The sequence below is a fragment of the Brienomyrus brachyistius genome, chromosome 9 (assembly GCF_023856365.1).
Source record: "Brienomyrus brachyistius isolate T26 chromosome 9, BBRACH_0.4, whole genome shotgun sequence".
Taxonomy (NCBI): domain Eukaryota; kingdom Metazoa; phylum Chordata; class Actinopteri; order Osteoglossiformes; family Mormyridae; genus Brienomyrus; species Brienomyrus brachyistius.
This window is the reverse complement of record NC_064541.1, coordinates 9,185,782-9,211,157: the sequence shown is the minus strand read 5'-3', so window position 1 is coordinate 9,211,157 and position 25,376 is coordinate 9,185,782. Positions and strand designations below refer to the sequence as shown.

The 25,376-nt window shown below is 46.7% G+C and overlaps 1 protein-coding gene across 2 annotated transcripts; it reads right to left on the bottom strand.

Moving 5' to 3' along the window:
- Nucleotides 1-1,454: 1,454 nt before the first annotated feature.
- On the bottom strand, nt 1,455-24,971 carry taf2 (TAF2 RNA polymerase II, TATA box binding protein (TBP)-associated factor). 2 transcript variants are annotated; one of them, XM_049025557.1, is made up of 27 exons: nt 24,339-24,971; nt 24,093-24,147; nt 23,746-23,906; nt 23,189-23,307; nt 22,748-22,889; nt 22,070-22,301; nt 20,668-20,846; nt 19,277-19,396; nt 17,538-17,637; nt 17,377-17,462; nt 16,793-16,928; nt 16,316-16,470; nt 15,939-16,053; nt 15,749-15,858; nt 15,579-15,644; nt 14,825-15,077; nt 13,843-13,983; nt 11,977-12,087; nt 11,663-11,856; nt 10,928-11,067; nt 9,922-9,991; nt 9,498-9,607; nt 3,795-4,039; nt 3,390-3,497; nt 2,856-2,958; nt 2,389-2,697; nt 1,455-2,314 (listed from the first exon to the last, which is right to left on the bottom strand). In XM_049025557.1, exons 1-26 carry the CDS (start codon nt 24,386-24,388, stop codon nt 2,414-2,416), a joined length of 3,585 nt encoding a protein of 1,194 aa, XP_048881514.1. In that variant the 5' UTR covers nt 24,389-24,971; the 3' UTR covers nt 1,455-2,314; nt 2,389-2,413. The 2 variants fall into 2 exon arrangements, with proteins under 2 accessions (XP_048881514.1, XP_048881513.1); XM_049025556.1 differs by having other exon boundaries at nt 1,455-2,697.
- Nucleotides 24,972-25,376: the final 405 nt, after the last annotated feature.

Here is a 25,376-nt window from a genome sequence, read left to right as displayed (position 1 = left end):
ACCTAATCATTGTAAACTGCAAAGCATCTATTAATAGATGATATACTGCCTCAACTGTACACTGCCTTCAACAAAACATTTGACTAAATACACAAATAAAAAAACGAAATATACACCTTTAGAAAACAAATTATTTAAAATTATATTAGAACATGTTTTTATCAGAGGTCTGCAATAAACATCAATGCTTCTCGACCCAGTCCTTGCGGACCCCCAGGCAGTCCACATTTTTGCTCCCTCCCAACCTGTACCAAACATGAATATTGCATACTTGGTTGCAAAAAATGTAGACGGTCAGAAGGTCCCTGAAAACATTGATATAGACACTATACATCTGTACACACACAGACACACAATTGCAAACACGTATAATTTTTTTTAACAGGCATTTATTGGTTAAGGCGAGTCACACACAACTTGATTGATCCACTAGCTTCCAAGGGACCAGCAAAAAATGCAGGAAACTGCACATGCGATGAGGAAATGAGGCCAAGCGCACTGCACGTTACACTGGTGTCAGCTTGCCCTGAAACCTGAATGAGAACCATCACTGCACTTTGATAAATGCCCACCTGCCGTCGCTAGCAGTGACCCACTCAAATCTGCTTCTTTCGTCCTGTTACGCGTTCAAGATGTGGGACTGCAGATGTGTGAAAACAGAAATTGGTACTTGGGGGGGCTTTTGTGCTGCGGGCCAAGAGCTCTGCCAGCAAAACTAGACCCCCACTGGGGGCTGTGCCTGATGCATTACACAGAGGGTCTGATAAATTCAGTGCGGTTTTACCTTCTCAACACTGTGCTAATGGCAACTAATCTTCGTAAGTCGTTGAGAAGTCGTTTGGCAGGCCACCGAACGATAAACTAGTTTCAAATCCTCTCCTTCTTTGGGTCCTACTGCACTCATAATTAATTCAGGCCATCATAAAGGCCACATTTAACATTTGTTCACATAATAGTTTAACCAGAACTGCCACGTGTGTTTCCCTTAAGCCACTAAGCCCTAGATGAGGGGTGTCAAACTCCAGTCCTGGGGGGCCGGAGCCCTGTGTGGCTTAGCTCTTTCTCTGTTCCACCATAAAGGATTCAGCTCAAGAGCTGTGTGGTAATTAGCACAAGTTGCTGAATCAGGTGTGTTAAATGAGGGGAAACCCAAAAATGTTCATCGCTCCTGCCCCCCAGGACTGGAGACCGACGCCCCTGCTCTAGATGATGCTAGAGGACGTCGACCCAGTATGTCAGCAGTTTTGCTTCCAGGGATGGCTCAAGTCTGCTGTGTTCCTCCGCTTGTCGGCCATCACTGGCCCAGACAGGTGGGGGGGGGGGGGGGGGGGGGGGCTCTGAGTTACAAGCAAGGGGAGGAATGTAAAGGATCCCAGTTCTTTAAAAACGGGATTCCGCTGTTCTGCTGCATGTTCCCGATTTCTTTCCCAAATAAAAACAAGAATGTGAACCAGTTCTTTGGCTGATTTGGTTATTTTATTTCTGACAGTTGTGGTCATATGGTGTTGGTAAAATGTAAATACAAAAAAAGAAAAAAAAAATCTAAAAACTACAATGAAGAGAGGAGGAGGGAAAATAGTACACGGAAAATTTAAGAAAAATGACAAAATAGTTTTGGGATTAAAATCAATTGAAGACAATGCATTAAACAGGTATAAGAAAAGGTCAACCGTACATCAAATATGACCATAAATAGACAGGTTCTAATCCTTTTGTCCGGAGCAGAAATTGAAGGATTAATGTCACATCCCAGCCAAAAACCTAAAACAGAAGGGATGCCTGTTTTATTCAAATAAAAAAATCCCCAGGTCCTTAATGTTTGTCTGAATATCAAAATCACACGACATGAACGTAAGGAGGACATTCTATGGAACATTTTAAAAAACGTACGAAATTCTGGCCAAGAACATCAACAGCTCCCTCCTTGCAAGACTGATGCATGTTTTTATTAAACCAACCATGGAGGTAAAAATGTTCTACTTTCCTAAGAAGCTTGCGATTTGCCTTACCGTCCAGGACTGTACATGTAAGTATTAAAAAACTGGAAAGATTCATGACCGTCTCCTGCAGGAAACGTCCGAGCTGTTCCACGGTAAGGACTCCCTCACACAGAACTACTCCCAAAGCACTCCTTGTTCATTAAAGGCGAGCCAGCCCCCCACCCCCCTGCCCCAGGGGCCATACAGTCGACAAGGAAAGTGGGACATGCGCTCCAGCTGTCTGGGGGAGCAGGGTGGCCGCAGCCAGGGTACACGGTCGCCTCCGAAACGTAGGTGTTCTGGTATCGGAGGTTCCATTCAATGTTGGTGGCATCCTGAGAGAGGGCAGAGCGAGCGTTTGATAGCTGCCCCCCTCGGAGGCAGGGGGGGGCAGCACCCGGTGATGTACCTGAGGACAGAGGCGAGCCCCTCCTTCAGTCGGAGAGCGAGGGCGAGCGTAGGGAGCGGCCGCTGGCGGGGCTGTTGGTGAAGGCGTGAGCGTCCCGGTCCCGGTCCTTGTCCTTGCTCTCGTGCTTGTGCTTGTGCTTGTGTTTGTGCTTGTGCTTCTTTTTCTTCTTCTTGTGGTCGTGGTGGTGATGGTGGTGGTGGTGGTGCTCACTGCCACTGTGTTTGGAGCTGGTAGACTCTTTGCTGAAAATTGGGAGGGGCGTGGCTGGCAAGGACAGGATGCTCGGCTCCACCGATGGGGGTTCTTTACCTGCCGGGGAGGGGGGGGGGCACAATAAATCAGCCAGCTTAATGGATGTGGACGATATTTTTCAGTAAACAAAAAAACGTGTGTAGAGTTGAAAAACAGTTGGGACGTTCACTGCCACCATAAATAAAAGGTAAATCAACATCGTCCCCCATCCCAACCTGGTGTGGAGGGTCTTTCCAGCATATTGAGGTGATGATATATGAAAGCCTGGCTGTCATGAACTGTGTCCATGTCGATGTCTTCCTCCTCCTGGACGTTGAACTGGACAAGACAGACGCAAACACATCATCATCCCACCAACCAATGGAACGCACTGAGACGCACGGTGCCTCGGCCAGCAGTCTCGTCTGGCTAAATAAGCAGACATTTCAGGGCAATTTTATACTTCAACAGCCCGGGTGTCAGTGGGGACAGGGTGCAGGCTCATCGTGAACCTGGACTGGAAAAAGGATTATGGAAAAGGTCACTACCATAGAATATTTAAGAAGAAATGTGCCTTGGTCCACCATTTAGCACACAGCTGCATGATCTACTGCAGATAATTCTGGGGTCGACCGTGCCCCAGCACCAGTGATCGCCACCACCCATACTGACTTTCTGATGGGGGACCCAGAGACAACAATCCCGGCCCTGGGTGGGGGCTCCTCACCCTCATTATATTGGACTTCAGTGCTGCTATCGTGCTACAGTACCTGTCCAGGTTCTGGTGGTGATCCCAGGGGTGTGTCCGCCTTCCTTTTTAGGGGAGGTGGAATGATGGTGATGGGGGGTGGGTCCATGGGAAGGTGCTCCTCCTCCAGCTTGGGGGCAGAGGGGGGGACGTGATTACATAAAATAAATACCATGTACAAGGCACTACAAACTGTCTATTGTTTAAAGGATACTGAACAATTACAGAAAACTGAGCTTAAAATATCTGGATGCGCCAGGTGACTGAGATATTCCTACCCATTACTATACTTGAAATATTATTAAAACTGCCTCCTTAATTAAGACTGCAATTTTAAATGGAACTGATTGTGAGCTGGGTTCACTCGTGCGCATTCAAGTGGCTTAAGGACCCGCCCAGGACTTCCATGTCTGTGGGCCACACTCACGTTGCCGGGGAAGCCTGTGACGGGGGTTCCGATGCTGCCGTTGCCGCTGAGTTCCGTGCCAGCCGCCATCCCGCCGGGCCCCCCCGTCTCGGGCTTGATGGTGGGGTTGAGCACGGCTTTCTTTTCCTTGAGGTTCAGCACCAGGCCCAGCTCGGGCAGCGGCAGGCAGGACGGCCTGCTCAGGCCGAAGAGTGTGTGGTACAGGTTGACTGCATCGCACCGCAGTCGCCAGTCGTGGGAGGTCCCTGGTGTGCAGACAGTAAGTCGCGGTAAGACCACCTCCACTAGGGGAGGGACTGAACCAGCTTCTCAGTCTGGATGTTATTTATTGTGCTGCTGGAACATGAAATCACATATATGCACGCACTCAAACACACACACACATCAGTGTTTCCCAATCCAGTCCTCGGGAACTCAAAGCCAGTCCATGTTTTTGCTCCCCCCCAGCTTCCTGCCAGACAGTGCTATTGGAAGCTGGGTGGGAGCAAAAACATGCTTAGAACAGGCTTAGTTCATGTCACTAAAATTGGGTACCAGTGCTATAAGAGAGTTCCATGGCCTATTCAGCGAGGTTGCAAAAACACATTACATACAGAGCGGGGTGCAAAAAAGCACTTTGGACTGGACAGCTGTGATTTAAAAGATGACTGGAAGGACTAAGCTAAAGCTGAGTCACGCCGTTTCACATTTACTATAATAAAAGCAGCAACAATAAAATTGCTCTTCAGTGGGAGAGTCTTCTTCTAAAACCGTTACCTCAGCTTCCCCACAACAAATTCAAACCCTGAGGAGTCAGCTGGTGCGGAACCAGGTCCCGAGTCACTTCACTGTAGCTGCTGGGGCATTTTACACAGGGGGCGCCGTGTAACTCAGCGGGTTAGCATGCTGCTTCTGTGATCAGAGGTTGCACAGAAGGTTGGCAGAGTGATTTACAATTTGCAAACAAAAAGCAGCCGGGCAGCAGCAGTTCAGTGGCTGGAAAAACCTTGTTAATGAGACAGGTCAGAGAACAGGCGAACTCGCACACCTTGTTTACCCGTAAAGCAGTTCTAGAGGCTAGTTATGTTGACTCTTAGCGCCATGCCTGCATCCAGGCCTAGTCATTCATGGCGAGAGTATATCGGTGTTAACATACCGAATAACCAAAAAGGTAAAAACTTAATAAATAACTATGTTTCGAACAGTTAAAACATTCTAAATAAAAAGCTTAAGATCAGCATTTTGTAATGAGCTCCCAATGATTTTGAAAGTTAACTTCTTTCACCTTTCTCATAACTGGACCGATTGCATACATTTTTGTTAATAACATTTTCATCCCATTCAGCTTGCCATATCTTCACTATGAGAAAAGAGTAAAGGGTTCAGATGTGAAAGTGGTATTAAACACTGCTGTATATCTGTATTTAGGGCTTCCTTGGTAGCGATATCTGTCTGTTCTCTCCCCAGCACGTGTATTGCCTTTCTGTGCATCCCGGACTGACAGCTTGCTTAAAAACTTGACAATCAGAAGACAATCCATCTTTAGACCTGATAGAGCTCTGAATCAGTTAAGGATAAATAAGCCTTCTGCTGTTTACCCTCAATAAAATCCAAATCTAACAGTAGGACACAAGCTTCTGCCATAATACTAGAACTTTCCGCTGTTGGATAGCAATACTCAATTGGTTAATCATGACCGTAGCAGAGATTAAATTCCAACTTTTGAGCCATCTATTTATCTGAGGACGGAAGATGGAGGCTTTTCCCTAATGTCCAACAACTGCGTACAGGAGGTGTTAAGATGAGCTTGGGATTGGACATTTGGTTTCTGTAGATTACAGGGTGGAAAACTCCAGAAAGAATTTTAGGTCAATACCAGTTTTTCCAATTCTTGGTAAAAAATAGCTGTTCTTTGGTCTACTTTCATACAGATATGACAACTTCGGATGGAAATTGAGGGTAAGCTAGATTCTGAGTATTGGTCTTGGTCTTAGTTAGATACTACAGGGTACAATTTAAAGCAATTTGAGGGAGGGTGCATTAACTTCTAGATACAAACTTTGTACAGGGGATGTACAAAAAGCTCCCTAGGCAAGCCGCATACCTTGGTAATGGATAGTGTCTAGCAACTTCATTTATGACTTTCTTGCTTGGCCATAAAGAATGCTCCCGTAATCCACTCTGTGGTTGGATAAAAAAATTTTGATATACAGACGGGCAAATGTCCCTGAGAACCCAAACATTAAAGACTTTCAACATGTCATACTGTGATATCATAAGCTTTCCTCAAATCAGAAAAAACAGAAATGAAATGCTATTTTCTAATGTCCTGTACATAGGCTTCCAAACTAACAAGGCCATCAAGTTCCCCGGTCACGTCTAAAACCATGCTGGCTGTCGCTAAGGTGGTGGACAGACTCCAGGTACCAAACAAGGTGATCACTGACCATCCTTTCCATAGTTTTACTTAAGTAACTTGTAAGAGCAATTGGACAGTAATTACCTGGGTTATTATGACCCTTTTCCCTGGCTTAGGCACAGGTACAATCACTATTACTAGCCAGTAAGGTGGAATATTCCCTGACTGCAACGATGAGCTGAAGCACTTGAGGAAGAAGATAGTGAATCTTATCTTCATCCACACCAAGTACCACATGGTATTTTGCTGGAGAAGCAGCACTTAAAGCTAGAAATCAATTTTCTTCGACCCTGTCTCTTGGCCCCACTGACAATCCTGCGTGTCTAAGCCTTACAAGTTCTCTATTCTGGGGAGTCTAAAGAACATCATTTTCTTCCTCTTTTCAAGCCACAATTGTATTTTTTGCACACCTCGTTGAACCATGACACACATCTGCAGTTCGAGGTTACTGGAGTTTTTAGGATTTTATGAAATCAGAATAACCGTGAAAGCTTTAATCGGGTCCAGCAGACCCTGCTGCTCACTGCATAATCTCTCAGAGTTTTAAGCCTTTTTAAGCTGCCATCTCTCTATACCTAGTTCCTCAGCTTCGTTTTCATGGGTGATAATTATAGGAAAGTGATCAGAGAGAGCAGATGGTCATGGTTTTATGAAGTGATGCAACAGACTGATGTTGCCTCCAAGTTGCAAGCTGACTATGAAGAACTTGTCTCACAAAAATGGATGTATCACCAAGCAGGATGAACACCCAAAGGTATGAAAAGTAGCAACACTATTTTAAAACACAGGGTTGTCAAGTGCCAGGTGTTTCCTGAAGATAGAAGGCAAACATATAAAAACCTGCAACCATGCACTGAAGTTCAGCAAAATTTGCTTTAAAACTACGACAGTTCCACTGAATAACAGAACCACCCATCAAGTGGGCAAGCAGGTTGTAGACAGGACCCTTTGTGCTGCCTTTAGCAGAATGACTCGGGCCTCACCGGCTCCTCTCCCGTTTCAATATCCTTTGGCTGTTGCTTGTTTGGGGAGTCATCTTGGTTTGCTTTAGAAGTTCTCTTTCTACTTCTTGTATTACTCTGGCTGTGCTCTGAAGAGGATCTTTAATTCTGGACAGTGTGATTCTGGGAACTGACTGTTTTGCTTCTAGTAAGAGAAGAACTCCTGCTGTTATTTACTGAGTAGGGTTTATCTTTGGTCACCCATGTCAGTCCTGTCTGGCACTCAGTACTTCCAAAGGACTTCCTGACAGCAGAAGCCAGAAGGTTACTGTACTGTACTGCAAACTCTCACTGGTACTGCAGTTTTCAACTTCGTGACCTTCTTCACTATGTTTACAGCAGATATATTTATTTCTGCAGGTTTTAGATCCATGACCATAATTCTGGCAACAAACATCGGAGAGGGTTAGGCGATAAACAAATCCACCATAATACTCAGAGAGCCTATTTGAATCCCGGTTGATGTGGCCTATTAAATGTGATGATGTAAGGTTCTGTTTTGATAGTCCAGTTTTCTTGTCTATTATCGCTCTAACATTTATCACACCTCGTTGCCTTAGTTCAACCCACTCTTCCTCATCCACGTCATCCAGTTTTGTGGTGTGGATCACACCTTTATCATTGTTTAAAGTTGGATGAGAAGCTGCCTTTAGGCCAACACCAACCAGCACATCAGCATGCAGCAAACTATCAACATGTGCCTGCTGGTTTTTTTATATCCTCTACAGTGCCAAGTGTCCCCAATAGGTCCCTCTGCATGGCAAAAAGAGGAAGCCTGGTCACAAGCATATGAGGTGACAGAGATTCTATTATTACAAACCTTGGCCAGTAACAATTGTCGTCATAAATCTATTTTTCAAAACACTGGTACCATCCTGGTCCAGAACAAATTTTTTTGGGGTTGTGCAGCCATATTGTAATAACTTGAGTTTACCATCCCTACTCCCCATTCACCTTGGAGACAAACAAGGGGATGCACAGTGCCGCAGACCTACTGCAGATTAAGCATTATGGATATATGTAATGGTTTACTTGAGCAAAAAAGCAGAAGTTGCTTAACTTACTCGACCGGCCCTTGGCCAATGCATCCGAGAATAAATTTCCCACAGCACGTATTGATTGGACTGGGCCTTTGCAACCTCTGGTCCAGTTGACGTAGGCGTTTGAAATCAAAGTCATCACAGCAAACCATGCTATTCAGGGACCACGACATCTTCCTCCACCATCACGGGTCGTGACACACGGCGAACGGGTCGCCCCATTTGCCGCCTCTTATGATCGGCGAGGGGGTGCTGAGGGCCTATTTTAATCTGGGTCCTCACAGACAGGTGACACTGAAAAACGTAATCAAGGCATAATGTGACCCATATAGATACAACAGTTCACTGCAACCCTAGTAAGGGAGGCCAAAGGGTTGTTGACTTTTGCCCAAGGAGGTGACCCAGGCACTACAGACGGCAGGAATGCGCCACAGCTCCTTTCATGAGCTCCCACTAAACTGGTAGGTCCTGGGCTGTACCTGGAGGTTCTGGAAGCAACAGTGGGTCCTACACAGTACTTGCTAGGAGAAGCTAATAAAGTGGCTAAGGAGTGTATGAAAAGGTGGCCCTGGAGATGCCAAGATAACACCACCAGAGCATACTGCTCCCCTGGTCATGGAAATCACAACACACCAGAAAGCTGATAATATGGACCTTCAATGACACAGGTCTGCCAGAGTAGGCTGGACCTCGAACGTTTCCGATCACAGTGTTACCCACGCGGCATCAGGCGCTTAGGTTTAGCGAGAACAATGTCACAACTAGGAGGCCAAGCAAGACCCCATTACCGTTAATTGCGAAAGATGGGGAGGGGTGGGGGTGAGGGAATAACACCCCAAGTGTGATCAATAGGCCTTTAAGCGGAGAGGCCGAAAGCTGACATAGTCTGGCAGAGGGAGAGTGGGGTCTCACGCAGAAGTGAAACCTAATGTTAAAATTTACGCCTCTTCCCGTCAAAACTCGGCCCAAGCATAAACCCGAAAGTGGCCAAACGCTGTATAACAGCTCATTTTCTCGAGTGCGGCCAGTAATCTGAAACAGGTCATAAACCGCTCTTCTCTCCCCCCTCCCCCACCCGTCAGCTTGAAGGGAAAGGTTTATGAGTTCTTCCACGTCTCGGGGGAACGTGGGGCCTGCTGGTAGAGGGGAAGGGTCACACACAACGGGGCAAACGGCAGTCTGATGTCAGCAGGTAGCTGGGATCTGCCGGACCGGGCCGGACCAGACTGGACCAGGCTGGACCTGGCGGTGTGCCACAGCTCACCTGAGTTCATTAGCTTCCACAGCTGGTCCACCAGCGCCTCGTTGCAGAGGGACGATTCGGCCGCCTTGGTGAACGGCGGGTTTTTCCCCAGCAAGCTCAAGACTTTGTGCCTAAAAGTGAAACAATGACAAGACCTGGGCTTGCCATGCTAATCCTGCATCTGCCATCGCAGACAATCACACTGTTAGCCCACAACACACGTTACTGAGCAAATTAATCTTCGACATTCTGAGCTCCGTTTTAGAGTACATCTTTATATAAAATGCTACATATCAGACCAGTGGATATCGAATGGTAGTTTACGACCTAGCATCAAATGCTCTACACCAGCATTTCAGATACTTAAGCTAGGGGAAGAGACCAGAGGGAGGGCCTCCATACTATGTGGGCAGAAACGGAGCGGCAAGCAGGCCGGTCAGCTCACCTGACGTAGTGCACCGGGTCATTCTGCACCATGTCCAGCAGCCACTGCAGCTCCCCAGAGCTCCTGTCCACTGCCAAGACACACGAGGTGAAGGAGGCCTTACAGAGGGCCTTTCAGCAGGCCGTGCGGCTGATTAACGAGGTTTATCCTAACGACGCAGCACGTGGCGAGGTCGGGGGTGTGAGCGCAGTGGGGGGTCCCCACATCTCCACCGAACAGCACAGCGGGCCCATCTCAGAATAAAAGGTGCCATTTACCTCGGGGGGCAGAGTAGGATGGGACCGGGGGCTGTAAAATGTACGCTGGAGGCGGGAACAGTCCCGTTACAAGGCATGGCCACGATCCGAAAAGAGGCTCAAAGGAGCCGTGTGTTTGGGACACTTAAGGGAAGCAAATGTAAATTCTGTCTGTTCATCACATGCTTTTGAGATCGGTCCCGAACGAAAAGGTGAGGCAACAACCCACTCAGCTTGGCTCCACAGCTGTTACTAGTGTCTCGCAAGGCTGGACAAAAAAAACGGCAAATTTCAGAGGAAAATATTTATAAGGAGTCTTCGAGAGCATCCCCAGGGACATACACCTTATCTCTCTCCTCTAATTGGCAAGACACCGCTGAAATTCAAAACAGCCTGAAAGACGATCGGGTCATCCTTTCTCGTAAATCAAGAGTGGCCCTTTTTCACTGAGGTTTTTTCCACATAAAATATAATGGATGTTTTCATCTCCCCCAAAAACAAAGTCAGTAAACTTACGAGGTCTCTAATTAAAACCTTACGGGCTTAAACATTTAATTTCATATTACAGACAAAACACACAAAAGGGAGCTGATCAGATGCGTGTAAATCCCGCATGTCTATCAAATAATAGTCATACACTTAACATTTAAAATATTTGAATGGTTGTATCGAGTATAAAATACTTCTGAGAAAATATTAACGGCACCATCACTTTCACATTTGTGCAGTAGAATTTCAATGCAGACTTATCAGAGGCGAGGGGTCAGTACCTCTGGTGTAATCCACTACGGCCTCTAGGGCGGCGATGCGCACATCCACAAAGTGTCCATACTCGGCGTAGGACTTGAAGAGCGAGGGGTCGCTAGGGATGTGGCCATTCTTCTGCAGCATTCTGATGGCTCTCAGGCAGCTGAAACACACAAATTGCCGTCCCTGTGATTAAACCCTACGTCCATTTGCATGCGTGGGTGATTCATAATGTTCAGCTGGCATTTCTCTGCCTGTGTGATGTCACCACCAGCACAAGTACAACGCAAATTTTTAGATTTATTCCCACTCGTGTCTTGTTTTTGGCACTTGAGAAAGGAGATGCCGTTTTGAATTATACAGACGACTGTGTACCCAAACAAGACATCTAACACCGCCATCGAGGCCTGAAATCCATCTCAGCTCACCCTTATGAGTTGCTCGCTGGACCATTGATGGTACAGAAAAACAAAAGCTGACATCACCAGAACATTCAGCTATGAAACCAATCTCTCCTTCTAATGGTGTGAAATAAAGACTTGTTCACTAGCTTTAAGTTTCTTGTCCCCAATGTTACCCGAACTGAACAAAAGCAGGTCACTGTTGCCAGGGGTGAAATTATTTTTTTTTTGGTGTGTGAGCTGTAATTCATACGGATCTTAGCCAATGAAATATTTGGAACCGGTGAGTGACAGGCGAGGCGACACCCCAGGGGCCAATCAGCTTTCTAAGTCCTGATTGTGCCCTGCTCCAGTTACCTGACTGTGATGGTGTTTCTGAAGCTGGGCAGTAGCTTCTCCATGTTGAGGAAGCGCGTGATCTCCTCTAGGATGAGGCGCACGTCAGCATTCAGGTTGTCCACTGTGCGTACCTCGTTGCTGATGCTGATCGCCGGGGTCAGTGAATTGGTGAGGGCGTCGATCAGCTCGGCGCGGTAGTAGTTATCCGAGAACTGGGAGATTGAGACAATGAATACCTGGTTAGGTTCCCCTGCCGCTCTTATAGACATCAGCCTCAGATTCCATTGACAGGGATATTCACGGGAAAGACTGACCCATGAGAGCTTCCTCACCTTGTTCTTCCGGTTGTCGTTGTACTTGATGAGGTCCAGGATGAAGTTCAGAACCTCTTTTGGGCAAAGATTCTGAACATCTCTGAGCAAAGCCATTGCAACTGGCATGGTCTGCAATCAGGTGGAGCAAAAAAACGGTGCATAAATCAGTCCAAAAGGAGAAAATGAAGAGGGAACAAAGAATTTGTGCAGTTACACCAGTTCATGAATCTTTTGCTACTAGTTGACCGAGTGGAATGATGATAACTGATACTTTTTATTGATCCCTGTGGGGAAATTCTCTTTATGCCTCCCCCATTTTGCTCTCCATGACAAGCCAGCTGGCCGTGAAGGGCAGCCACCCTAACAGGGAGCTGAGGGTTAAGGGCCGTGCTCAGTGACCCATAGACGTGAAGCAGCAGCACTTAAAATCCATCTGAATCAATATTTTAAATCGACGCATATTTTTTTCTATTTTAATAAAATTACCTTTATATTTTCTAAAACGCTTCAGTTCATTATAACAAATGTTTTCCTTTAATCACTACGTAATTGTGGGAGTAGTTATGGTAAATGCACTGCATTTATATAGCGCTTTTCTACTCCTACGAGTACTCAAAGCGCTTTACATGTTATGCCTCATATTCACCCATCCACACACTCATTCACACACCGGTGGTGGAGGCTGCCATGCAAGGTGCCAACCTGCTCACCGGGAGCAATTTGGGGTTCAAGGACGTTTTGATGAGGTCAGGAGGAATCAGGGCTCGAACCTGCAACCCTCCAGTTGCTGAATGATAGCACTACCTCCTGCGCCACCATCTTCCCCAGTAGTTCAAATTATCACAAAACGAAAAAGGTGGTTTTACAGAGTACAAAGTGCGATGGCGTATCACAGCGGGACTAGCGCTATGCATGAGCACCTGAGGAGAAAACACACAGGCGCCATTGTAGACCGGCAAACCACCGCGCTGTCTGTTCATGTTTATTAAATTACCATTAGTACAGAGAGCTTTTAATAGCTTTTGTCCTTGTAGCTGCTAAAAACACTCATTATTAAAGCCATAAAGTTGTCTGCCCGCTACCTTAGAATCTCCATTGGATAAGTGTTTGTGAAAATGTTTAGGCTAAAATCTGGACTTATTCTACGTGGATTGATGGTGCCAGCAAGCATGTTGGACTTGCTGGAACCAGTATTGTTATCGTTAACTAAAACTGAAACAACAGACACTAAATAAAACAATTTGTGAACTGAAATAAGAATGAAAACCATATTAACAACAAAAAAAAAATGTCGGAATCTAATCTGCAAAAGTACTTCCACACCACCAACATCATTTTACCTTGTTTAAGGTAAGAATATCTCCTCTTTTAAACGATGTTGTGGCTGCTGATCTGTCCCTTCCTCCATCGCGACTTCAGTGTTTATCGCTTGTGTCGAATGTGCCGTGCTCCTCTTACCGAATTTATTAAGCATGAGGAGATGCCAAACGTGTACAGATTACCAACTTATGGGCGTTACAATTCGCATATCATTTAGGCATACCACTGATTTGCTTATCAAACTGTGGGCGAAACTAATGTGCGCATAGCGCTGAAAAGCCACTGCACATTATCTAAAGCCCTGTAATGGCATATAGTTTGCTGTCAAAATTAAATTTGACTTTCCGAAGCAAAATTGATCATTTAGATTAATTGACCGATTGATAAAATAGTCGAATGATTAATCTATTGAAAAATAGTCGTTAGTGGCAGCTCTAGTCTACTTTTGTACTACTGATGAGATTTTATTACTGTAAATCAACAGTGAACCGCAAGACCTCAGAAGATTCATCAGTGTTCCCAAGACAGGAGCCACTTGAAGCCACCTGGATGTGGAGGCATTACCTTCTGCAAGAAGTAGCTCTGAAAGTTAATGAAGTTGTTGGTCTTGACGATGTTGGGGCAGCTCTTGCAGCAGAACATTCTGGTGAACAGGGACTTCATGGCGGGTGGTCCCGTCCACGTGCTCACCATCGAGTTGGCAATCTGCCGTGGAGATGAGATAACTGCTGGTGAGCGTCTTCATGGGGATATTGCACAAGACCCATCCATCACATGGTTTTGAGATTTCATCTAGTTTCTAAAAGATTCTTTGGTGTCTAACAATGACTGGTGAAGGAGGGGGCAGAATATGGGATAACAGTCGCTTCAGAGCAAGCGTGGTAGCAAAAGGCAACCCTGGGTGCTTACATGCAGACATCAAGCACCAGGGCCAACCATGAGTCAAAAAGATACCAGGTACTTTGACTCTATGGAATAACAAAGGTATCGTTATGACAGAACAGTCCAGCACAGGACAAATTTGAGGATCCCCTTAAAGGCTTGTGTCGCAGGCCAGTTCCTTGTCTGGTTTTGTGAAAAAAATCTTAAATGGAAACTGAGAAAAAGAAAGAAAGAAAGAAAAAAGTTCTGATTTGTGCCTGGAAGGACTCCATGTGCTTGTTGATGCTACTGTTGCAAAGTAACTAGGCCAACCCAACTCTATCCCTGCAATGACACAGCAGCAAAGACTACGGCTTAATTATGCAGGCCCCACACTTGCAGGTGAAAAAAAAATCATTCAAGCACCATATGCAGAATTAATTGTACTACCAGGCATGCATTTGCTGCGTAGCGCTCACCTGCCGCAGACATATGTCGCGATTCCAGAACTAAGCGGAATAATAAACTGGCGACAGCTACAGAAGGGCGCGGTGCCTCTACGTGGGGGATGCAGGCTTCTGGCAGCAGGGATTTACTCTGTCGGCAACTGCACCAAATTACAGGCCAGGCTGGGGGAGCGAGGGATAATGAGACGGTGTGGCGGGATGTAGCGGTGCCCCCTGACCTTGGCCAGGCAGAAGCAGGCCTGCATTCGCACTTTGTAGAAGCACTGCTCCTGCTCGAGGATGTCGGTGAGGGCCAGGCGTGACGCCGGCGTTGGGAACTTCTCCAGCGCCGATATGGCTTCCTCCTGGGCCACCACGTCCCGTTCGTATCGCAGCTGGTACTGCCACATGAAGTCCGCCTGCTCAAACTCCACCTTCCGCAGGATGGACATGTCCGGGTCGATCCGGATCCACAGCAGGGGGGAGTCAGCGCTGGGGGGGGGGGGGGGGGGGGATTCACAGAAAATCATCAAGCTCACTTCCCTGCTGCGACTCCGTGAATAACATGATCCTACTGTTATTGTACGCTGCCTTTCTCTATCGACTACAGGATCACTCCCATATCGTGCTTGCACCCCTGGCTGTATTTTTTTTATTAGGGTTCATTTAAGATTCATTCAAGTTGAACAAACATACATACGCACACTTGGAACCCTAAGTATGTGCGCTTATACGCTTTACTACCAAGTACTGCCACTCCAAAATCCTGCCCACCGCGGCTGTCCATACCCTCACCGCTTGCCTGCCGACACTGAGCCTAGCTGACGCAGAGCACTTTGAAGCCTACTCCTGTTTCTAGAGCCCTGCCTTCTGTGGAAAAAAGACCTGACCCATTAGCTTGGACATACACACGTCCAATGTTTGAACTAAGCAGTTGGGCATCACCACTGGGCAACAGCCAAAGGCTAATATTGACGGACTTGATCAACTTACTCCATGGCAGACAAGTCCATGTCCACTTCTTCTCCGTTCATCAGGGGAATCTTCTTCTTCTTGTTCCTGGATGCCAGGAAAATAACCAAAAACCATCAGGATCGTCAAAGAATAAATTAAGGATATTAAAAACTACCAAGCGACCGTCACGAAGATGGCAAGGGTCGGACCGTCTGCTCTTTGAGTGACAGGGGATGTCATGCTTGAGGCTGTTCTCCTCTATCTGCAGCGTGTGGTTGAAGGAGCCGTCGAGCTCCTGCACGGTCACCTTGATGGGGCCCTGGGGAAAACGGAGATCATGTCGCGCTTAGGAACCTGAGCGTGGGCGAAACGCAGACTTACTCCCAGAAGGGAACTCACCACGTATTTCTGGGTGCCGGATGAGGTGTAGTCCTGTCGTATTTCCAGCTCCAAGACATTCCTCTTCCTGTTAAATGCGAAGCTACCAAAGAACTTCACAACCCCACTCTGGTCTCTGAGATCACGAGTCAAGGAGGTATCTTGTGCTTCACCTTTGGGCTAACATGGTAAGACGGTCAGACGGAGGTCATGAAGATTAAGAAGATCGACATTGCCAAGTCCTTCCCAGATGTTACTCATCAGGGACTGAAAGAGGTAAAAATACCCACAAGCTCTAGTTGTGGATACAACTTCAAGTAGAAGATCGCATTGCATGCCACACAAATAAAGATCTGCCCCATTCATACTCAAGTCTGACTGGCCAGGAAAAAGGATACACCCACTGCTTGATGAGGGGCCCGATGTCCTTGCCTGACACGTTGGAGATGGACTTGAGGAAGCCAGAGGTGGATACCAGCATCTGACTCCACATATGGGACTGGTACTTCTGGGAGGAGGCTGTGCTGGCCAGACTCAGCAGCTTGTTAAAGACCTTCAGGGCGACAGGAGAGGAGAGAGGTCACCTGAGCCAGTCCATCTGCCCTAACCACAACTGCCCAGAGAGCCCAACTCTCCCAGTGGCATGTGGAAGTTCTGCTGAACTTCCGATCCACAGGCCTGGATTAGAATGATATCACACCTATGCAGACCAAGCATACATAATAACCATTCTTCTTGCTACTGGAGTTATGAGTCATTATCCGGTGGAAGAGTTTCGGCATTGATAAAGAAAGGAAATGGACCTTCGGAATGGATACCAGGACCTGGGAACGGGTCGCTAGAGCCAACCCCAGTACCCACGCGGGGAGCCTCACCTGCAGCATGAACTCCATGCTGATCCGGTTCTCGATCAGCCGCATCACCAAGTGGGCCTTGCACTGGAACATCTTGTAGTACTCCCAAGACAGCGTGTGGGGGTGCTTGATGGAAAAGTGCAGGTGTGGGGACGGGCTGAAAGGCACAAACACCAGCATCATCCTCATGAGGGTCAAGACCACTAGCCTTCCACTTCACACAGCTTTCCCCGGGACATACGGTGTGTTTTGTTTCAGGGTTACACCGAAGCCCTCTGTGGAAGAGATGTTATCAACCATTACAATAAAAGAACAAAAGTCCGCCAATAAAGCTCCATGTCGGAAAGTCTTAGTCATCCGTGGAAACTCGGCAGGCCGCTTACGCCCGCCCATGTCACAGCAAAACAGATGATTTTCTTGGCCGAAACCCGAATTCACTGATGTTTCAGGGGGGCATCCCAGGATGAGGCACCCTGAAGGAGCCCCCGCGCTCCAGTCGGCAGACCTAAAACCTAGGACGACCCCTGCTTTCGTTTAGAAGGAAATATCTGCTGACAGCTCGCGCACGCAGACTCCAGTTGGCGGGGGTGGGGGGCTTGTCTTACTTGTCCTTCTCTTTGCCGCTCCCGAACGTGGGGTGCAGCAAGACGCCCCCGGTTTTCAGCTCGTACTCCACGATCTTGTCCAGCTCCTGCAGATCAGAGACGTGGCGGGTCAGTGTGGTCACCTGCCTCTCTCGCACACCAGCGATGTCCCGGCCACTCACCTCTTTGATCCAATGGCGGTACTCGTTCACCCCGAATGTCTTCTTCAGGTATAGCCCGTAAATGTAGCCCGAGATCCCCTTCAGCACCCACTCGTCAGACCTGCAGGCCAACATAGGGGGGCAGAGGGCATGAAATGGGGCAAAGCAGGCAGAAACGGTCATAATTTCTTTCTTTCAGCATGCACATTTATCCAAGGTGATGGTTCGAGGTGCAACTGGGGGTTAAGGGCCTTGCTCAAGAGCTTAATGGTGAAATCACTCTGCCGACTTTAAGATCCGAACCAGCGACCTTCCAATCACATGCACAGCATCCTAACCCGCCAAGTCTCAAACGGCCCCCCAAATGGTTTTTACTTGGCCAGCCTCATTCTTGAACCCGGGTCTTTGGTCACACCAGCAAAGATCATTAGCCAGCTGGCTGACCTACCCAGCTCTTTTAAAGCACCGAACTGTCCTCATTCAGAACTAAGGTGTGGGGGAGGATTAAACAGAAATTGAGTATCAGCTGCAAAAAAAGACTATTAAATCAGCCCAAGTACAAAATCCTTGAAAAACACCATGACTGACGCCGGTATCTGATCCTCTGCCTCCCTGGGAGGTCTACTCCAGAATGGCAGAGGAACAAGAAGGAATTCTAACGAGCATTTAATCGCCGCGAAAACCCGAAAGCGATGTCTGGCTCTCCCTTTCACCGGCCGGTCTGCTGTAGCAGCGCCATAACCCCGACAGGCTAATTCAATTTGTTCATCTTCGGTGGCTCTTTCCTCACTGGTCCTCACTGGACCCTTAAAGCCACCAACTCCCTCCCCATACTCATTCGGGCCCCAGCAAACACAAAGTAACACGGCCCCCCCAAACCTCTTTCACTGGCCAAAAGTGAGCTCAGTCTCAAAAGGGCTGGCTTTGATTACAGGCCTGAGCGAAATTAAACCGCACGATTAATTGCAAGCAGGCCGCCGGGCCCCTATATCAAAGGCCTCACGGCTCGGGTTTTCTGATGGGGGGTTACGAAACGCAAATAAACAAGGAGGGTAACCCGAGCTTCCACATCTGACTTAGCTTTGCGCGCCCACTTCGCTCACAGGGGGTCTATTGTTTGCAAGCCTTCAAACGTTTGGACGCCCCTTGCGAAATTTCGGCGTCAGAAAGAAAGCGGGCCAGAGGAGAGATCTCGCACCACGTCAGGCGGGATGCCAGTCACTGATGCAAAGCAATTACATACACACACACATAAAGAACCTCCCAGTTTCATGCCAGCTTCATTTCACTTCATGCACAGTATTATTGTACAACCAGTTTCATCTAGATTTTCCAGTGACGATTCAGTGAGGCCCCCTTTTCTGTGTTTTTCTTTTTTTTGCTGCCAAATTACTACAATTAGTGGTTTAGCAGAAGGTCAAAATAACAGGGAGCCTCTGCAGACACATCCTGATCATTGCAGGGTAATCCAGGGTACAGGGACTTTACCCACGTGGAGGCCACAGCCGTAGTGTCCGTCTTTTGAACCCGGAGCAAAATTTACCGAAACCTATATAAGATATTAAAGCCTTTTACACCTAGTCGACGTGCAGCAAGACGTTCAATCACTTTTATTTATAAAGCAGATGCTACTGTCCAGTGACATTAACGCAAGGCAGATATTACATCATGAGCATAGGGCAAAGGAGCATGAAGTTAGCGGAGAATCCAGCCTAGGCCAGCAGGTGGGTCAGTGAGCCGAGACGCCTCGGACTGCTCACCACGACATCCGGGAAATGAAGCAGCCGAAGAACTGGTGGGCAAGAGCCTGGGCCAAGCAGCGTCTGGTGTTGGGCGTCTGGTCAATGATCATCGCGCTGTGCAGCAGGTTGGTGCTGAAGGTTCCGGAATGGGGCGGGTGTGCCGGCAGGGAGAAAGGGGGTGAGGGAAAAGCTGAGTCGATGCAAGCAACCTGAAAACTGCCCTCAATCGTGTTTAAAACACCACAACAGCAGATAGACGCTGTGTAACAGTATCAGGACAACTAAAATACCAAAATAAATCAAAGGTATGGTGCCCTTTCAAAATGTATTATTAAAAATGGCCTCCCCAGCGTTTATAACAGGTTCAGTGCACACACAGGGCACATGGCTGGGGTACCCTAGATGGGATGCCAGCCAATCACATGGCACATGGCTGGGGTACCCTAGATGGGATGCCAGCCAATCACATGCCACATGGCTAGGGTACCCTAGATGGGATGCCAGCCAATCACATGCCACATGGCTAGGGTACCCCAGATGGAATGCCAGCCAATCACAAGGCACATGGCTGGGGTACCCTAGATGGGATGCCAGCCAATCACATGGCACATGGCTAGGGTACCCTAGATGGGATGCCAGCCAATCACAAGGCACACACACACCTAATTACATCACTACATCGATTAGCGTAACTGGGGGCAGGGCCAAGATCATCAGTAGGGATTGCAGCCATTCCAGCAATAGCCTCTTTTCTGTGCTGAGGTTCTGGCTGCCTGAAGGCCAGCACAGTAGGGCTGAGGAAGAGCTTCTGTCCCCATTCACTTCAGATTCTTCATAGGGACAGTGTCTAGGACCTTTGTGTAATCCATGTTCCACTACAACTTGCAGCATTTCTGCATATAAATACCTATTCATTGACACATGGACAACCACCTGATACTGCACACTATTTACGGCAATTTACAATGAAAGTTTATAGTTTATTTTTTAACGTTTTTTTTCTCTTCATAAGTATGTCTCTGCAGATTTGGAATTAGGCAAACAAGCATTTCAATTCATTGTACTGAATATAACTGTGCTTCTGCCAAATAAAGTCTTTGATCTGATTTAGAGCTGCATGCCTCTGGACCTCAGAAGGAAAGCAAAGTAGGCAAAGGTGAGAACATGCAAACTGCACATACACAGAGTGGAGGCCAGACTCAAACCCCTAACACTGAAGGCGTGAGGTGACACTACCAGGCTCATAACCTCCACACCAAACCACGGACAGCATCTGAACTTCACATCCACATAAACTTGGTAAGTTTACGCAATATATCTCGGACTGTTCTCAATTCTAAAATGATGCTTTTGTGTAAAAAAAAAAAAAAAAAAACTTAATAAAAAAATTGCATGACTGATACCTGAAGATACTCATGGATGCGTAAGAGGAGACCTGAACGTAGGCCTCGTCGACAAACACGGTCTTGAAGCAGGAGTACGGGTAGCGACAGGTGAGGATTTCTTCGTAGAACTCAAAGATCTCATGAAGGTAGGACATGGAGTGCTTCAGTAAGGGTAAGAGCTGAGGCAGACAGAAATGTGTAACCTGCAAAATAGGAGGTCTCACTGTAATACAGTATTTAGGGGAAAAACAGCCAGGAATACCTCTTAGTGTGTTTTAAGCAAGTAATAATAAAATGTCATAAAATCTGCAAATAAATTAAAATGTGCTTACAAATTTAGTTAGTGAAATAACCATGAAAACAGGATGAAAATGAACCATGTCGGATCTGAAATTACAGGTCTCAAAGTTCCTGGAAAACACATCCCAACCACAAACAGTTTGATGTTCCCGTGGCAGCACAACACTGTTCATAAAACACATCAGTATTTCTGTAGCTTAATTTAATATGCTAATAACAAATGCCCAAATACTGGTCGCTATGGCTGACAGCCCTCCATGCAGTAGCAGAGCATGTCACTCATACTTCAAACCTTTGTCCTCGCAGAGTGAAAACAAAACATCCACGACTCTGCAGCAGTGAAAGGAAAAATGAAGCTCTGAGCCCCAATGATTGGCTGAACCCTCCTACGACTGGTCAATTTACTGCTCCGGATTGGGTTAAACCGGTTAATGATAATGCATGGTAATCCTCTTTCGAAGCCTAGGATAGATACATTATAGCAGATGTCTCCCTCTATTGGCCAGAACTAGAAGCTCAACAACATTCACACAATGTGAGCCAGAAGCTGGTCAACAATGGTCTAGGACAGTTAGTTACATTAATGACATTACAGTTACAATATTATGCTGCACGATATTGGAAACAAGTTCACATTGCAATAGCTGAATTTTTTTTTGATTCGAAAATGTACTCAAAATAAACTGTAGCAATAGAACTAATTATCTGCCAGTGGAGTCTGTCACGTGTTGATGGCGCTGTGATGAATCATGTCAAGAGAGACAAGGCCTTGTCGACAAAACACTTGCTTTCACCCAATATCTTTGTGGTATTTAAAAATATTTCCATACAGCGGAAGACGAGTATCTTCTAATGTCCAGTTCTTCTGTGCTTTTCCACAGTAAATTTTAGACTGATTTTAACAAGAGATAATCTTGACAAGAAGCAGACATTAATATAGCAAAGCTTGCAAGTTCTCTTTTCTTTGACAGAGTGAATGTTTTAGCATAATTTACTTTCTTAGCCCTGCTGACTATCCAACCATCCGTCCATTTTCCATAACCATTTAACTCAGGTTAAGTGCCTTCTAGTGCCCAAAACAGCAAATCTCACATCTCAAATCGCAACAACATCCACCATTCCTTACCTCGTGCATATAAGGGTCTACAAGAATCTCAAAAGGCCCTACAGCCAGGGAGATGTTGGGGGCGGCAGTTGGGATGGGCAGCATGTAGTGGAAGGTCTTCTTCCGCATGTCATGGGTGTAGATGGTCTCTACCAGGTCCCCGCAGGACACGGCCACCATGGATGCGTCGACGGTAAACTCCAGCTTCCATGTACACAGCTCCGAGTAGGAGTCCACACAAGGAAACCAAAACCTGTCAACGAGTGACATGTTGTTACTATCACTGAACGCCCCCACACACCATGCAAACCGCCATCCTCAGCATCGGTAGGAAGACATCACTATTACTGAACGTCCTCACACACCATGCAAACCGCCATCCTCAGCACCGGTAGGAAGACGTCACTATTACTGAACGTCCTCACACACCATGCAAACCGCCATCCTCAGCACCGGTAGGAAGACGTCACTATTACTGAACGTCCTCACACACCATGCAAACCGCCATCCTCAGCACCGGTAGGAAGACGTCACTATTACTGAACGTCCTCACACACCATGCAAACCGCCATGCTCAGCACCGGTAGGAAGACGTCACTATTACTGAACGTTCTCACACACCATGCAAACCGCCATCCTCAGCACCGGTAGGAAGACGTCACCATGCAAACCTCAATGGCATTGGCACTCAGGCGTTACCGTGTGGAGTTCTGGTATCCAAACGAGAACACGTGGGCCCCTCTCTCAGCCATGCTCCCCTCCACGTCGGGCACCACAAAGTGCAGGCCTCCTTTGGGCTGGTCCAGGGAGAACTCGATGTACACCTTCAGGACCTTCAGCTCTGCGAGGTGAACAACACTATGACACTATGCTAGATATATTTAGTGGAGGCTTTTATCCAAAGCGCCATACAATTGAGAAGGTAGGGTCAGACGGTCCCGGGAATAACTGCGTTAAGGGCTAAACAGTGAACTTTGCTGACCATAGGATTTGAACTGGTGCCCTGATGACTGGAGACACAATCATAACCCAGAGAGCCATAAATTAGCCCAGATCAAATAAATCAATAAGTGAAGACGTGGCCTCATCCCAGCTATTCTGGGCCACGCCCATGTCAAAGGTCGGCCCCTCCTTTCTTACCATCCCCCTGCTTCCACAACTCCGATGGGACCTTAATGCATAGCTCCCCATTGCCTGCATCAGGATCCACGGCACTCACTGCCGCCGTATAAGCGCTGGAGAAGTAATTTAGGTTCCTCCTGGGGGGCAGAGGTCCGCTGGCTTAGGTACACATGACACACTAAACATATGAAGAGAGCCCCAGCCTTTTCCTCATATCACCACTTCAACCAATAATCAACAAGCATTTAAGCATAAAAATAATGCCACTTGTACAAACCTTAACAGGACAAATTAAATAACTTTAATTGGTTCATATTGCCTGCTGGACACTATGATTTTTTTAACTCGTCCTTTAACTCCTGCACAATCATAGAGTGAATACCTAAAAGTCTTTGAAGAAGCTCACCTATTTTTTACAAATATGGGCGCACTCCTGGCCCCCTGTATACATGACTATTTAATTGCGATTTCGCTGTGCATGTTAAGTCAACATATATCCACTACACAGACACTAGTCTCACACAGAAAAAAACAATTTTCCAACAGTTTTCCAAACAAACAGAGGAGACACTTACTGTTTGGACTCATGGTGACAGACTTCGAGGGTGGGATCGTTGTAAATGAACGGTGCCTCCAAGTCGTTGACACGAACCCGATATATCCGGCACTGCTTACTGCTCAGTTTGATGCGGTTCAAGTTCACAACCGTGGGGAAGATGGTCAGCTCGACATAGCCCTGCCAGGGACATCAGACCGACCACGTTAAGGCGCTAGTGCTCACTGACAGGTCAATGGTGGGACCTGGTCGATCTTAATACACGTGCTAATTACAAAAATATAATCATTTTCCCAGCATCTTGGCCAAGATTAGATTTTAATGTGACTGTACTCGTATTAAGTAATGCATCAAGGATTCACTTACAATCACGGACTTCCTCTGAAAGTTGATGTTATTTATGCAGACCACCTGGTGGGTCGTACAAAAGCAAACAAAGATTTATTAGACTTTATTAATAGCTTTAGCTACAGGTACGTGATGGTATGAGACATGCGCAGAAGGACGTGATCGCAACGCCGGCGTTCAGTCTGCATGAGAAGAAACGCAAAGTGCGAGGCTGTGGACTCACACTGGCAGTATGAGAGCGAAAGAAAGGAAAATAATACTTATAATTTGTATGGTCGCGGACTCTCGAATCCTTTGTCTTTCTTCCTATTCATCTTCGGGTTTTAAAGATGCATACCCGTGTCCCAAAAGGGATTTGGTGTCCTGCTGACTGTACGATAACTGCTCGGGGTAGTCCCTACGGTGGGAGCTGCAGGGTATTTACCACTTTTTACTTTCAAAGATGATCTGTTATTTCGGGATTTAAGAACTTGGGATAAGCTCCAGCCCCAAGTGAACTTGGCTAGTTAAGTATAGTAGTCAAGAAACGTTGGTGCACGGCGGCATTTTTGTAATATTGCATCACAACTCCAAAGGAAGGAAGCGAAAATGCTTTTTTGCAAAAAAAGAACACTACACTGTTAGCAGAACATTAACGTTTGCGAAGCGTCAACGGCGGGCGGCTAACGCTAGTTGACACTTTCCGTACTACGTCCTGTAAATCTGTAGCCTCTAAGTTTTTTCATCATTAAAAAGCTTTTAAAGCTATATCGACAGGTCTCGTCGACCTTCGATTTTACATTGTATACGTAGCTCAAGAATTCGTTTTCAGTTTTCCCACTACAATTATGTTCATCCTAACCCTCGGACGTCTCAAAATAAAATGAATCCTCCCGATTCATGCTCTGCCATTTTGTCCGTAACCTTTGAACTGGCGCGCAAACGGGGGAGGAGTTTAACTAGTTCGTCGGCTGGATGATGTATGTTAGTGACGAAGACTGACAAGTGTATAATATCGCCATCTGCTGTCCTGGAGGACACAACAACCGGAACAGCCGACAAAAAGTCCGACAGAAGCGTTGCCTCTTTAAGCATTGAAGAACCGCAGACCGAAATGCCAAAATCTACATTTAGTTATTTTGCAGACAATTTTGTCCAAAACCACGTTCGAGTGACAAACAGCAGACCCGAGGTCGACAACTTAAACACAAGACTGGATCTGAAGATGGATCTATTTTGGTTAACATAATATTTAGAACAGCAAAAGGGAAGTTCAGGAAATTGATTTAATTCACTTTTTAAAGCCTGGAGTCAATCTTCTGC

Bases quoted from the DNA above. Each gene is read 5' to 3' on its own strand.
- taf2 (XM_049025556.1), bottom strand. From the start codon at position 24,388: ATGAATAGGAAGAAAGACAAAGGATTCGAGAGTCCGCGACCATACAAA. The intron at 16,929-17,376 runs GTAAGACAAGCC...TGTGCCTTTCAG, and splicing joins AGCGGCAAAGAGAAGGACAA to CCCGTCCCCACACCTGCACT. The intron at 9,992-10,927 runs GTACTGACCCCT...GTGTCTTGGCAG, and splicing joins CGTAGTGGATTACACCAGAG to TGGACAGGAGCTCTGGGGAG.